Raw genomic sequence first — 16,620 nt, forward strand, 5'->3', positions numbered from 1 at the left:
TAGAGGCCTTGTGTTTCTTTCTGGCGGGGAAGTCAGTAATGTCCTGTGAAGGTTGAGGAAAGGAATTATCTGCCATCCTAACAGGTAAATTCCCCTTTCAAATATGATTGTTTTGGGGAACCTTATGGCTAATGCTCATAGTGAGGCTGAAACAGCAGACACTCTGACAGGGCCGATTACAGTACTGTAGCGCCCCCCCACGCTGTAAGTGACCGCCGAAGGAAGCCACCTCCCTCTAGGAATCCCAAATTCCGAGGGGCAGTAAGGCAATTGGTGATAGGGGGATAGTGGGAGGTGAATGATGAGGCAATGCGTCCTTGTAGCGACGAGCTTGCCCTCCCCAGGTATTGAGTAGAATGTAAGTCAGTAAAAGGAGGAAAAGAGTGATTTCTGATAGGCACGGCTGTCAAAATGGCAGCCACGATTCGAGCGTGCCAAAAGAAACCGTCATTGGGACTCTGAGGCTGATATCAGCCTAGCTGCTGAGCCTTGACCAAAATGGCCGCACCTTGCAGTCGTCCAAGTAGTTGTCAGGGGAGCCCCTGAAACTGCAATGATCAAAATGGCGGCTGTGCAATTTTCGCACCTAAAACGCCGCCCGAAGTGCCTAGAATTTCGCCCTGATTGCCGATCTGCGCTTCGCGCCAATCAGTTGGCTGGTGCTCCTGCGGAAGCCTCCGGATCGCTACCTCCTTATTGAGTCCTAGCCGGGTCAGTACAGTCAATTTTTAAGTTAGGAAGCCGTCTGGAGGTGCCGTGCTGAATCCCCTCAGCCTAGCCGATGTCGTCTGAGCATTCTGAAGGCTCAGGGGCTCCGTGCTGGCCAGCTGGATAAGCTAAGAATTTCGGCTATTAATGGCCTGGAATGTTAATTGAGGGAAGAATGGCTCACGCAAGGGAGAGCAGTCCCTGTTCGAGCAGGCAGCTGCCTGCAGGGAATCCCTAAAAGTAAGACTTTCCTGGCCAAAGAGGAAAATTTGCCAATCAAAGGTTTCCCTTCTATTTGATTAATTAACTATTATTAACTAAAGTCCAGAATGAATGGAAAGAAATTCCACAAATGGATTATACAACCTGCTGTAGTCTGAGTAATCAAAACGCATCTGTTGAGCAAGAGACAGTCTAAAACTGGGGTGCTCCTGCACAGCAGAGGGGTAGCTATACTTCAGACTTAGTCTTATTGGAGCAGGAAGATTAAGACAACCCATTTGTGGATTCTCCATCCAATCATGCTGAAGAATAGGAATGATTTGCCACTTGAAAAGAACCTCCAACCACCGTAGGAGTAGATTGGGGAAGAATCCCTTTCCCCCTCTCTTTTATCCGGTAAAGGACTTTGCGACGGACACGCGGTCCGCAAGATGGCGGCCACGTCCCAACTGCCGTTCTCACCCCTTGGCTCCGAACAGAAGGCAAGGTGCTCTCCTATCCTGACATGGTGCGGGAGGAAGGCAGCAAGGAAAAACAGCCTCCTCAGCTGATCGGCGGCATTTTGGGAGCCCTGAGTGGCTGGGAAATGAAGCCCTGTGGCCTCCATGGAGCTCAATCCGGTCGCCGTAGGGCCGTTGGAGCTGCAGCCGCAAGCTCCGACCATGAGGTGAGCTGGGGGAAGGAGAGGGGGGTGAATTGCAGCAGCACTGAGCCCAGCGCTGAGCTAAGAAGAAAGGGAAAGAAAAGAAACGGAAGCCTCCGTTTGCTAATCAATCCCAATGGCAGTCAGATGAAAGAAGAGTCCTCTGGAAGAGCGCTGGTCCCAGCACTACTCAGAGGGCTGGAAGTTAAAGAACTAATGGATAATCCACTAATAGATTAAGATCTACCTGCCTCTGAGCCAAACATGCACATCTGTTCTGGGCAAGATCAAGTTGAGACTGGGACAACTGGCTCAGGACAGGCGTGGCAAGTTTGGCCGACTTGATCTGATTAGGCAGGAGGATTGAGTTAACCCATTGGTGGATTATCCATCTCCTGTGCTGGAGAATAAATAAATTTGCAAAAGTTGGAATGGAAGGAACTACATTTCCTAATATTGTTTTCTCTTTGTTTGTAATAACAATAGGGACAGAATAAATCTGAAGTAAATTATTTTATAACTTTCTCCAGCCTATTTATCTTTAAATAGAGCTCACACCATGGGACAAATATAGAACATTTGAAATTCTTTAATATTTTTCAATTCATTTTAGCATAAAAATTATTTTAACTCTGAACCTTTATTACCACAAGTGGAGAGAGACAGACAGGTACTCTATTTATTGCAAAACGGTAAATAGTATGGCTATAAAAAAAAATCTCAAAGTGCCCCTCGAAGTGATGAAGTAGTTGCATTCTCTAGAATACTTGGCTTCAGCAGTAATCACCAAAAATATCTGTACATGAATATACAGAACCTGCTTCAACACTTCAAAGAGGGGTGCTTAACTTGCACCAACATGGTTTATATATTAGCTCTATGTTAAGCCTTATCTCACAGAGAAACAGTAATTTTGGCAATAGGTTGAATCTATAACACACTATATACACACACCTGAAATGTATGATCCTGCAGCCAAAGACAACAGGCATCTATAACTGAGGTGAAATAAAATTTTCCAATCATGTGGAAGCAGTTAAGCTATCACAATGTAAATGTTATTCTAGAAAAGTCTGATTTATTATATGAAGTCATAGTTTAATTATTTAGGTGACTGTTACTAAGCCATTATGATACATTCTACTCAAATCCAAGACCCTAAACACTGCCTCAAGCTGTAGGAAAACTCCAACCTAAAACACTATAAATCTGCAATATTTCCATGACTTGTTTATGGTAATGAGACATTACATTTAAGGCTGCTGAAAATTAATGTTGTTAATTTAAAATCTTACCGTGGAGAATTGAATCCACTATCTACTGTGATGCTACTACTGTCCATGCTGTCCAGCCTTGCTGAATGTGTGGCTCTCTGGCTGTTGCTGTTTTCAGTTTCCTTTGGAGCAAGTAGAGTGAGATTCTTTTCAAACTTCCTTTGCAAGTCTCTTTCCTTTTCTCGCTCAAGAAGCCATTGCATAGTGCCCACATCATCCCGATTCTTCTCTTCCTCTGTATTCTTATTAGTCCCTTCCTCAGAATCATCATCATCAGACACATTGTAATAATCAAAAGCTGCTTCTTGGTTTCCAGCTGTTTCTTGCTGCCTCTGGGAAATTGGTATGACTTGTGTGACTGAGGTTACCATAGCTTGTTCAAGTTTATCACATCTGCTTGGCAAAGTTTCAGAAGGTGTCTTTTGATGAGATTTTAAGTGTGGCACATTAGGTTTGTGAAAACTGTTGACAGATAGAGTACTGTGGAGAGGCTTAAAAAGCGTGTCTTTACTAAATATTTCTTTCCTCTTATCAAGGCTACTGGACTCTGTGCTGTGATGTTGAGCTAGTCGACCATTTGTAATTACTTCAGCTGTCTGACTTGCAGCGATTGGCCCACTATTATTACTTGGCCCTTTAGGTGACTCCTCTCTATGGACTCCTGGTTCTCTAGCTAAGTGCTGTGACTGTCTTTCTGAGGGAGAGACTTTTTTTGTACTGTCTGCCAAAGTCACTGGGTCACTGTCATCTTTGTTCTTTCCTAAAGGTGAAGGAGCTGTGAGTACTGTTTCACTGGAAGTATTACACTGAAAATAATCATCAATGGCTGATTTTGTTGTACAAGAACTGAGTTCGTTATAAGGTGGTAAGTTCTCCGTTGGTTTGCTTTGTTCTAACAAGGTACAGGAAATAGGAGTTTCTGCACCACCAACAGTCTTTTCAGGTTTAATTACCTCTTTGTAATTTACAGATGACAGAAGAGCCCTTTGATGACTAAGTGATTGTGAAGGCCTTAAGGTACTATCATCTATATATGTTTGACTAGTTGTTTGGTCATCTTGGCTGCAAGCTTCAGCTATGTCTTCAGGGGTACCTAAAGAAGCAGTCCCCAAAGGTCCTTTTGAGTTATCCATAGATCGAGATCGTTCCTTGGCTTTATTGGATCTCTCATTTCTTGATCTTCGGTCCTGTGTGTGGCTGTGGCTTCGATGGACCTTAGAATGGGAGCTTCCTCTTGAAGGTTCAGGAAAAGGCATTTCTGTTCTCCTTTTGGCCAATTCACCAGATACATCCCATTCAGGTGTCATAGGAAAATGAGACTCAAGAACATTAGGACTGCTGTGCATGATAAAGTTGTCCCTTTTGTGTTCTATTATGTAGCAGCCTTCCCTTGGGGACCTCATGAGAGGATCATAGAAATCATATTCCCTTTCACCTGGCACATCTAAATGGGAACCCTCTGAAGGATCTCCTTTAGAGACTCGAGTTTTGCTGTGCGACCGAGATTTTCCGTGAGATTTTCTATGACTTCTACTTTTTTTGCTTCTCCCGCTATGGTGAGCTGATGATCCAGCCTTGCTCCTTTGAGCTTTTTCTTCTTCAAGCTTCTTCATTAGTGCAGTGTGCCTCATGACATTTTCCACAGTCAGATCAGGATTGATACGCCTAATAATCTCCATTTCTACCTCCCTAGGTATAGTGGTAGGAGTATCTTCATCCCGTAAAGGCCATTCCTCAGGAGGAAACTGGGCAGAAAAATTGGCCAGCTGTTTTGTCTTATCTTTTTTGAAACTCAGTCGAAACAATTTTAGCCCAAACTTTTTAGACTGCTTTTCTCCATCTTTAGGCTTTGAAAGTGTCTCTGTTTTGTAAGAAAAATTTACAGTACTTTTACTTTTTTCAGTGGGTGGCACCTGGCAAAGAGAAGGAGGGCAATAAGAGTCTTTGCAGTCTTTTGTTGATTTCCTCTGTAGAGTCGATGCATGCATGCTATGCATGTCTTCTCTGCAACAATGGCAAGAGTCGCAGTGGTTTTTAGGTAACGTTCGATCTCTGACACAGCCCGAGGTGGAAGGAGTTATAGTTCCTTGCTGTGGAGAGGTACACTGAGACCTGTCAGGTATCCTCTCATCCAGATGGTACCATTTACTGTTAGTTCTTATGAGGGAAGGTGTTATAAAATAAGTCTGCGGGGTCACAATGAAGTAACCATCTGGAGTTGGGTATATTTTTCTTTCTCGTACAAGCATGTTTAAGGTATGACGAAGGATTTCAGGACTTGGAGTTGGAACACCTAAAAAAAACAATAATGTGAAAAATGAGATGCATTTTATTAGGGACAGTTCTGAATATTCTTTTGAAGCCCTTCCTTCAAATAATCTCTCATCTTCCCAAGATATAAAAAAAGTCAAAAAACAAAAATACCCTGGCAAAGCATCTTGCTATGGGTTTGCTTTCAACTTATTGTTTGTGCTTAAAATTTTTAAACAAAAAAGCATTAGTCAGGTTTTTAAAAGTACAAATAAAATATTGATAAAATTCAAATTTATATCCAAATGTTTAACTATAATCTGTGTTCTTCTACTTGAGAGAATTTTGATAAGTATTATTTTAATTAAGTCTTTCTTAAAACACAAAAGCAAGAAATCAAAAGACATCATTCTGCTTTTTTAAATAACATCAGAAAATTAACAAGAGCTTTAAAAAATCCCCAATATATCTCTAGTGAATCTTAAATTATATATATGATCCATTAAAGTGAAATACAACCTATAATTCAAGAAATTACTTTGATATGAAGATATCAAAGCAAAGCAAAATATTTTGGAACTTTTTCCTTTTGTGTGACCACTGCTGCTTTGATGTTTTTTTTAGACATTTGCAACTATAATAAAAAATGCTATTCAAACTGAACTTTTGGATATTCCAGATTAAGCAATTTAGCATATTATATATTTCCTAATAGTTATAAAATACAATATAACAATTCTAGCATGTAGGTGAATTTCTGGAAGTTTGTCATATAAATTGATTATAATACAAATAATTTCTTAGTTGCGCTTTTCTGGGGCAAATGTTACAGCCATTATGTATAATACAGACTTTCAGATTACTACCTTATGACTGAAAGAAAAAAACCAGACTAACAGAGGGCTCTTTTATATGTAAAGACATTTTAGATTTAACACCTATTTCCATGATACAACTGCTAAAAAGAAATCCAGTTATTAGAAAAATCACTATTCATGTTAAAATCAGTCAAAGAAGCCATCTATCTCAAATTGAACAGCCCTCTCTCAACAGAGGGGGAGTGATATGACATCATCTATCTCCAGTCTACAACACAGTCCTTTCAACAGTTCCAAGAAGGCTCCACACCCATTTGCACTACTCAAGTGACCTTGACAACACAGATAAGCCTCCAGGGACTTCAACAACTTGTTAAAAGAATTCAAATGACCAGCTGTCTGCAAGGAGTATAAATCCTGCCATTCTCCACCATCCAGTCAGAGCTGAAGAAGCTTCTTGGATGAGAAGTGAAATGTCTTCAAAGAAAAACAAGAAAGTCCAGTGCCTCATGAAAAAAGCACCTTTGGGATAACCATGACTTGGATGACTGAGAATCTCCATAGACATTTCCCTCTCAATCATTAACTGAACTATTTATGTTGGCATAAATTAGCATCATGAAAGAAGAAAGAAAATACTTATTTCATTTACAGAGATACTTGATGTATTCATTTACCTGGCCAGTGGTTTCCTTTTTTAAAATATGTTTTATTAATTTTTAACATATACTTTAATATTCGGTAAATATTGTGTTCTCTGGGTTAGTATTTCAAAACAGTAACAATTAATTTCTATAATTCTATAGCCTGTATAATAGCTTTACTTGATTTCCTCTTCTTCCAATAATATTCTCCTTTGCCAAACTTAATTCAATACAGTTCTTATTTAAATAAATGACAATTAAATATAAACATTTTTCTCATGTTTCTTCAAATAATAACCACATCAATATAAAGCTTCTTTTCATTAATTATCTTGATTGCCTCGTCATAAATCCTGTTTACATTCTTATTTAAATTTCTTTTCCTCACAATATTCAAAACATTCTTATTAGTTAAGATTTTCTCAAAATTAGTTACACTTAAGTATTTAAGTCTTTTTTCTCACACAAGCCATCACATTTTTACATTTCTCATATCTTAAAGAAAAATAAGAGAAAAAAAGAAAGACAAACAGAGAAAACATTTCTTTTATGTAAACCATTCCAATATTTTTATATTTCTCATGTCAAAAAACCAAATACAAAAGAAAAAAGAAAGAAGGCATACTATATTACTTGAGGCGTTCATCCCTCTTAAACTAATCTTATTTTATATTCAAAATCTTTCTATTTCTTTAACCATATTCAAGAACAAATGTTTAATTTTTAAATACTCCCTCTGGTAATTCCCATCATCTAATTTTTTAATTCTCACTTTAGCCCCCCTTTTTTGCCCAACATCTTTCCTGTTTAATATGCTTCAATGAGTCAAAGAGTCTTCCCATAATCTTATAAATGTTGTTGCAGGTACAAAAGACAAAACAGGTAAGATGATGTTTTTATAGGAAGGTTTCACCCCTTCGTATTTTTTGAAAATCTTTTCTTTTTTTCTTTATTAATTTTTTAAATTATTTTTGTCTCTCAAGTTCTCATAATTCTTCTAACAAAATCCATTTTGCCAAATCTTTTTTCTTGTCCTCAAACTTATTTTGTAATCTTAAAGTGCAGTTTGTCTTTTCCATGTCCAGAGTTTCCTGTAATTTTTTTGCCATCTGGGTTAAGTCATACTTTGTATTGTTAGATTCCATCTTGGAATCTCTCTCCTCTGTCTCGTATTCAGTTGTCTGTTTTTTCTGCTCACTCTCTATTTTTATTTTCTGAGAATGTTTATGTTGTAAAGTTAAATTGGAGATATGCTCATTTAGGTTTTCAAGGTTATGTTTAATTTCCTCGTGGTTTGAGATTATTGTTGTTTGGATTAGTTGCAACATAGCATAGATCTCCTTCTGGAAAATGTTTGTTTTTTCTTGGTATATTCTTTCTGCAGATCTCTGGTTTTCCATGATAGCCAAAAATCAGAGTTTTCCTTTCTCTGCAGACAGCTTTAGAATCACAGTTGAGTTGAGTTAGTATTTGTAATCCAGAAAGGTCAATTCTTTTTTTTTTTAGAACTTATAATTCTCACTTGTAGAAAGCCCAAGATGTTTTCTTTTTTTCTTTTCTTTTTTGTCACAGCTGTTCTCTGTTATTAAGACACTGAAAGTCACCAGAATCAAATTTATCTTTTCCTGGGCCTTGACCTGGCCAATGGTTTCCATTGACAACTATTTCATGAGTCAAACTTGGAAAAGTGAGAGCTGGAAGCTTATAAGAATAAATCTCATATTGCTTTTAAAAAAATAACTGACACTGCAGCCCAAAACGGAAAGTTTTTACAGACTATTAGTAGTTTGTGTGAGAGGTCTTGATTAAGATTAGAAAATAAATTTGCATAAAATTCCTCCCCAATTGGGGTTGGAATAGGAATACTGAATTGGAATTTACGTTTTCTCAATAAACCTGATACAGTAGTCCAGAAGAAAACTGAATTTATTCCTTTCACTAAAACTTCGACATTTTACTAAATTTTAACTCCATAGGAGACTTTTTAAAAAGGCTATCAGTTTGTGGTTGTCATGCATAATTTTTAACATTTCGGTGTGGTTTATTCGTGGTGGGGTGTCCCAGGACCTTGTACATTGCTTCCTTTAATAACTTTCTGATATGTAAACAGTCAGAATCCAACCATTTTGAACTTCTTTGCTTATGGTTTCAGGTGGAGGGGGGCACAACATAGGTCAGGGAAGCTGCATTGGTGATAGAGTGCACAGGGGTCCCTTCCTTCCTCCCTCCCTCCCCTTTCCCTTCTCTTACTTTTCCTTTCAAGCAGGCAGTTAAGTGGCTGCTGCTGGTGGGTAAGGGAGCAAGGGAGAGTTTGGAAGATTAGTTGGGAACCTATGAAGGAATATTGAAAATGAAGATCACGTAGCAGCAGTGTGGCAACAGCCAGTAGCATTAAAACAGTCACAACTTTCCCAAGTGTTATTCCATCAGGAGTCATAAATCTTGGATTTTGGACACATTCTGTAAGTTAGCCCATTTGACGTACTTTGGTTTAAAAATTCTTGACCTATGATGCATTGTTTTGCCCAATTAAGCATCATGACAACAAGAGATTTAGTAGCATATACTGTAGATGAACTGTGAAGGCAGATATTGAATACAATTTTCGAAGAAGATTAAAGCTGTACATTGCTTTATGTACATATACAATACTTGTAGCTTATTGTGTTCATTAATGCATTCTTGAAATGCATTTTTATCAAAAAGACATTAAAACTAGGCACAATCGAGCATTTCTTTATCTTCCTTGTATCCACAGCAGAACCAATTTTATTTTGAACACATTTTAAAATATGATATGGTATGATATGATATGACATGATCAGTTTTGGAACCAAGTTGGGCAGAGATAAATTGTTTTGATAAGTCAGTATCTCCTACCTCCTATTTCATCCAAGTCTCTTATGAATTAATAGGGAACCTCCATTCAGTATCTGTAGATGTAAAGATTTGTTTTTGTTTTTTTAAAAAAAAAAGAAGGAAGGAAGGAAGGAAGGAAGGAAGGAAGGAAGGAAGGAAGGAAGGAAGGAAGGAAGGAAGGAAGGAAGGAAGGAAGGAAGGAAGGAGACATTGATTCTGGGTAAGATGCTCAGTCCTCTCCTCAAAATTAACATTGTAGTTTGAAGTTCCTTCATAATGGGATTCAGATGTTTCTATACTATTAATGTGAGCATGCAGATGCTCTATGGTTAGCCATATGTTCCTAGACCATCCAATAATACGTAGGCATGAAACAACATATTCCAAATAATACATAATCTTCTAGTATCATTTTCTTCTAAGATGTATTATTGAGATTCAATAAACAAAACATTTGCTTAATATATTTGATTTAAAATGCATAATGCTTGCAATGTGATGCCATAAATAATTAGCACATTTTCTTCTTTCTATAGCTGTGGCTCAGATTTTTTCCCCCTATTGCTTAGCAAACTATGCACACCACAATTTCAATCTGGTTTCAGATTGGTAGGCATCACATAATCTATACATGTGCATTTCAGAACCCAGACAAAACAGAGCTACATTGATCAGAACATTTAAAAAATTTCACCCCCAAATTAGAATGCACTTAAAATTATGCATGCTGTCAGACTACATGTGACTTTAATAACTGTTTTCCAATTGCTAGTATTTTTTCAACTCCTACTTTAAAACTTGAAGGATCCATTTCAAATACATTTGAATAGGAAGGTTTTGTGATGGCACAAAATATTGCAGGCTAACTGCCCACTGCCAGGAGTTTAATCCTAACAGGCTCAAGGTTGACTCAGTCTTCCATCCTTCTAAGGTCAGTAAATTGAGGACCTAGACTATTGGGGGCAATATTCTGACATTTGTAAACTGCTCAGAGAATGCTGTAAGGAACTATAGAGTGGTATATAAGCCTAAGTGCTATTGCTATATTTGTAATATATGCCCTCAATGCATCACGATGAAAACTTAATTGAAAAAATTGATTATTTGGACTTACAATAATTTTCTTAAATAATATAAAACAGCAACCTGGGCAAAACATTGAATATTTTTCTGTAAAGTGTGTAATTTTAAATTACTCCTTGCATATATCTAAAATAAAGAACAGAAAATCATTTCTAAAAAACAATTAGTGCTTATACAAGGAGAAAATATTACTAAATGTTCAGTAATTATCATATGCCATTCTTGTCACCAGAAAGTTGGGAAAACATTCTGTGATTTTTTACATGAAATTCAGTGTTCTTATTTGTTCTAAGAAAGTATGCCAATCTCGAAGTAATGAGTAAAAGTTGACCTGAATGGTAAACTAAGTTTCATTTTGTTTATTAACTGGATCTACTACGAAAGAATTATAGTTCATATATAAAGATAGTAAAACAATTTAAATAAAATGTTTGACCTTATGAACTGAAAATAGAAATGTACTTAGCACTAAAGGAATAAAATTAGCATAAATGTAGCCTCTTTGTACATGGGCCTAAGGCTTCTTTAAGACCTCTATTCTTAACAATAATATGACACCTTCAAATAAATATCAGTATGTGAAAAATATGTCCATGCGACCTACAAGAGAACAAGAAGAAAAGTAAAATAATATAGGTTTTATTTAAAGACAAAAGTAACCAGAGAAGAGAATGAATTTAAAAGTATAGTAGATTCTGCCATTATAAGAGAATCATGGAGGCAGAATATAGGTTAACAGTTATTCAATGCAGTTTTTTAAAAATAAGATGACTTAGTTCAAAGCCCATACAAATGCATAGCTGGGATTCATACTGATATTACAGATGAATGATACAGAACAATTATATATACAATTATTGAAGCAGGGCTATCTATACATCTAATCATTTGTGCATGTGTTTAGAGACAGATTAGTATATATTTTACCAGGAAAGCAGGTTGTTAGGTGCTCTATTAAAGCTTCTTGCGTGACTTGTTTTCGTGCTGCATTCATTGATGAGATGGCCAAGCAAAGGATTTCTCCAAGTGGAATAAATTGTGACTGACTGATGGGTGACATATTGATTGGCGATACATCACCTGTAGATAGAAAATGAGATTTTGCTTAACTATCCTCAAGTGATTGCAATGAGACACGTGCATGCTTCCATTACAACTTTAGAGTAAAGCCTAATAATGTTTTGAAAGCAAAAAAAATGCAGATTGTATTTTTATGGAGATTAAAATAGCAACACCTATTTAATTCAACAGTTTAGCTTAATAACTGAATGGATGAAAAGAGAAAGAGAGGAGATTAAGATGTATAATTACAAGGTACATCTGCAATTATAAACAATTTTAAATAAAATGTATTTTAAGTTGTAAATTCTGTATAGTTAAATTAGTGAACTCTGGTATAACATTAGTGAATTAGTGAAATCAGTGTAACAGGTAAATACAGAACAATTTACTTATTGTATCAGTGACATCAAAAATCCAATGAAACTACTGGAAAGTAGTATATCTAAAATCAATGAATGGTCTTAAATTGAGGTTTTCAAAAAATAATAAATGAGTATACGTATTCTGACACAAAATGTCACAATTGACAGTTTTATCCTTTTAGGTCATTTAACCAAACATTTGCTGGCCACTTTCTATTTATCCAAATCTGTACCTGTATATTACAAGAGCTATATTGGAATAACATAGATCATTTTTAAACAGCAATAAGATTATCATTTAAAAATTATCCACTATGAGTGCATAACAGAATCAATTTTAGGAGCCAAAGTACTATTTTTTTTCGAAACTACATTTTGTCTATTGTTTTTCAATTTCAAAACGACCTGCTAGAAAACCACAATAGGAATGGGTGATTAACTTCATGCCTTCTTTTGGACTTTTCAAAGATAATTGGTAGCCACCTTAAGATATTATACTAGATATGTCGCTAATCCAATCAATGAAAAGACTGCTTATACTCCTAAAGTAAGAACAGGAGACTTTGATAGAAAATTGTCAAATAATTTATTTAAAACCAAATACATTTTATTTGGAGAGTGGAGACAGGGACAAAATATATACCCCAAATCTCTGTAACAATATTTTGACCTTGTAAGAAGGAAGTATCATATGCAGTGCTAATGCCCTGCCTGATATAAGTAAATACAAACAAAAGTTCATTAAATGTTTAAGAAAGGTTAAAGGGGCTAGATTCAATCTCTCAACTGAATATTGAGTACTTATTGATAAGCAAACATTTTACAGTGGTACCTCGGTACTCAATTGCTTCAAACTTGTCGAATTTACTTGGACTTCAGTAAGGCATTTGATAAAGTAGATCACAACCTACTACTTGACAAGATAGAAAAATGTGGGGTAGACAGAACCACCACCAGATGGATCCGTAGCTGGCTGACCGGCCGTACTCAGCGAGTGGTCCTCAATGGAACTGCATCTATATGGAGTGAAGTGTGTAGTGGGGTGCCCCAGGGCTCTGTTCTGGGCCCAGTACTCTTCAACATCTTCATCAACGATTTGGATGAAGGGATAGATGGGGAACTCATCAAATTTGCAGATGACACCAAGCTGGCAGGAATAGCCAACACTCCAGAAGACAGGCTTCAGATACAGAAGGATCTGGACAGACTTGAACACTGGGCACTAAATAACAAAATGAAATTCAATGGTGAAAAAAGCAAGGTTCTACATTTAGGCAAGAAAAACCAAATGCACAAGTACAGCATAGGTGGCACCATGCTCAATAGTAGTAACTGTGAGAGGGACCTCGGAGTCATAGTAGACAATCAGTTAAATATGAGCCAGCAGTGTGCGGCAGCTGCCAAAAAGGCCAACACAGTACTAGGCTGCATTAACAGAGGGATAGAATCAAGATCACGCGAAGTATTAATACCACTCTTCAATGCCTTGGTAAGGCCACACTTGGAATACTGCATCCAGTTTTGGTCACCATGATGTAAAAAAGATGTTGAGACTCTAGAAAGAGTACAGAGAAGAGCAACAAAGATGATTAGGGACTGGAGGCTAAAACATATAAGGAACGGTTGCTAGAATTGGGTATGTCTAGTTTAACGAAGAGAAGGACAAGGGGGGACATGATAGCAGTATTCCAATATCTCAGGGGCTGCCATAAAGAAGAGGGAATTAAGCTATTTTCCAAAGCACCTGAAGGCAGGACAAGAAGCAACGGGTGGAAACTCATCAAGGAGAGAAGCAAACTAGAACTAAGGAGAAACTTCCTGACAGTGAGAACAATTAATCAGTGGAACAGCTTGCCTCCAGAAGCAGTAAATGCTCCAACACTGGAAGTTTTTAAGAAGAGACTGGACAGCCATTTGTCCGAAATGGTGTAGGGTTTCCTGCCCGAGCAGAGGGTTGGACTAGATGACCTCCAAGGTCCCTTCCAACTTTACTATTATTATTATTATTGGTACTCAATGCATTTTGACGTGAAAATGTTGTCTGGTATTCATTGTTTGTTTGTTACTTGATGCGCGGCGATAAGAAAAGGCAGACAGCTGGGGAGAATGGACAGGGAGTCGGTCATGCAGAGGTCACTGCAAAAGGAAGAAGGTGATGGTCGCAGAGGATGGACAGGAAGCTGGCCATGTAGGGAAAGTTGCTAATATAGGAAAAGGGACAGAGAGGAAGTCCTTCCAGGCCAAAACAGGGTCACAGGGGAAGTCACATGGTTTCTTTGGCAATCATTGTTTTTAGCATTTGTTTTTAGAATTTGTTGCACCTCCTGGAACCAATTAATTGCATTTTCAACCCACTATACAAACAGTGGTACATGGTCAGTTGGGGTCACAAATATTCACATATGTATATATTACACATGCACATCTGCATTCACCCAGCACACTAAACTGCTGAATTGAGAACATTATGGGAGCAGAACAACTCCTTGTAGATTTCTGGTTCCCCACTGCTGCTAATACCAAGGAACTAAGTAAGTTTGACCTTGTTTCATCCCCACCCAGAACTTCTATTTTAAGACTATTTTCTTGCTAACATTAGTAGTGGGCAATGAGTGATCTATTGAAACTTCTAACAGAATCCTGATCAGATGGGAGGTGGGAAAACTGGGAAAAACTCCCAGAGGATCTGGGGGCCATCTATCAAGCACCATACGTACTGTCATTTTTTACATGTTTTTTATCATAAATGTGCATGTCACAGTGTAGTTCAGAAATAAATCTGCCAGCTTTAGTGAGCTGAAGAGCAATGAACTGGATTTCAGAATGACCACAAATAAGGTAATCTCAACAGAAGAGAACTTATAAAAATTCTTTTTAATACTGACCAGAAAAATACAAGGAAGCATTGCTGAAGAAAAAGTAATCATAAAGAAGAAAAAGTCTTGCTAAAATAAATATTTTGTAAATGAAACTTTGTCTCATATTTTTAAAGATACAAACATATAAAATAGAAGCTAAACCAATTGACTAAAACATTAAAAATATTGAACAAAATTTCCTACTGTAGCATAAGACAACAGATCTTCTAATGCACCAGTTTCCTCCTCTACCCTCTTATTCATTCATTCCTGCAATTTATATGTTACTTAGTCCAAAATGTTCAGAGCTGCTTACAAATTATAGAAAATAAAACAGAGGAAGTTTTAAAATAACCCAATCAACTTTCTAGCCATAAGTTTACACTGAGAATAATACTTCTAGCGGCACAAATAATCTTTTATGGGGAGGGAAGCCTGCCATGCCATGAATTCCTATAATTTTTGGAACATTTGGTTCTGGCAAATTTCCTAGACACCATCAGGTTGGTGCTAACCAGATCTCCAAAGAAGAAGGGCACTGGCTATGGCACATCAAAAACGTAATTAAAAAGTAATAAATGTTTACATATGTCTAATTGTTCTGCCTTTTAAAAGCTTATCATAATTCAGTTCTTTTGATACCTTAGATAATAACTACTTGTTGTAGTTGAGCGCAACCCTCATTCATCTTCTTTGCTACCAGAATTAATTCTAAAGGCACTCAACTGATGTCTATAAGCTACTAAATGACTCATTTAAAAGACAAGTACATTAGTAAAGTTCACAAAGAAGCAATGTTAGCTCATCTTCTTCTTACAGAAATAAGAAGTGGCTACATTTTACCCCAATTATCCTTTGGGACTAGGAAATTACAAGTATTTCATAACAATGGTTAAGCAAATAATTTGTAAGAGTTTTCAATTTCATTAATAATTGCAAAATACATTTTTAACCAGAACTGTACCAGCTGAATTGGTTTTAAGCCATTCTAGATTTTGCACAGTGTATCAAAGTCTGCTTTTCTAATATATGCATAGCCAGGATATACGGAGGGCTGAGTTTTTAAGAAATGAAATTGGTTTCACCTTAAACCATCAGTCATTTTTTAAAAAGGTGAAATGTTATGACCCATTCATTTCAGAAAATATACCCTTGCCAAAAAGAAGAAGAAAAGAGGTTGGTCGGCTACAGTTTTTGCACTTTGGCTTTAAAACATTATAAAATATATTTGCCATGGTGTATTGTCTTTCAAAGATAAAATCACAACAATTAGAAGCCTTTTAATTAATAAAAGATGTTATTTCTTTTGAATGCTATTCCTCTTTGCTGATATGCACAAAATCAAACATAAACTTCAATCGAATTACTATATTCAGCTTGTCAATATTTATGTTACAAATGAAATGGAAAACTAAGGGGCACAAGATAAAATGCTTTTACAGCTTGACAGTGCATTTTATTCAAATACTTCCAATAAAGGTCTTATAACTACTGTTTTAAGTGAAAGAAACAGTAGTCAACTCAGAACAAACAAAACAGAAATTCCTGCTCCCTATTACCTTCTCATTTTCAGTACCCAGAATGAAAATGTCTACATAAAGAAGTTGTACTAGTGAACAAGATGCTGCTTACAGATTCCACAGAATTGTAAAACAGAACTAAATTTCATTAATTTACAAAACTATTGTGCAGCTCTCAATCAACATAAATTACTATCCCATTTTACAGATTAAAATAAAATACAAAGTACAGCGAAGTTAGTAGCAATACAGATGAATATCTCCATCAAGCCCATTCATCTATCTGCATTATTATTATTTAATATATCTAAGTATCC

General features: G+C 36.7%; 1 protein-coding gene across 13 annotated transcripts in view; it reads right to left on the reverse strand.

Moving 5' to 3' along the window:
- STOX2 (storkhead box 2) overlaps window positions 1–16,620 on the reverse strand; it is a 242,522-nt gene that overhangs the window by 15,983 nt on the left and 209,919 nt on the right. For 11 of the 13 annotated variants that reach the window (XM_039330840.1, XM_039330844.1, XM_039330853.1 and 8 more), the window contains 2 exons: window positions 11,429–11,581; window positions 2,869–5,140 (listed from right to left, as the gene is read on the reverse strand). In XM_039330840.1, coding sequence (XP_039186774.1) covers window positions 2,869–5,140; window positions 11,429–11,581 — 2,425 coding nt within the window. Of the gene's footprint in view, window positions 1–2,864; window positions 5,141–11,428; window positions 11,582–16,620 lie in introns of those variants that run through there. The other 2 variants (XM_039330841.1, XM_039330843.1) reach the window with 1 other exon arrangement.

Source organism: Crotalus tigris, unplaced genomic scaffold (assembly GCF_016545835.1).
Source record: "Crotalus tigris isolate CLP2741 ecotype Arizona unplaced genomic scaffold, ASM1654583v1 scf7180000024432.2438137, whole genome shotgun sequence".
NCBI classification, from domain to species: Eukaryota; Metazoa; Chordata; class Lepidosauria; order Squamata; family Viperidae; genus Crotalus; species Crotalus tigris.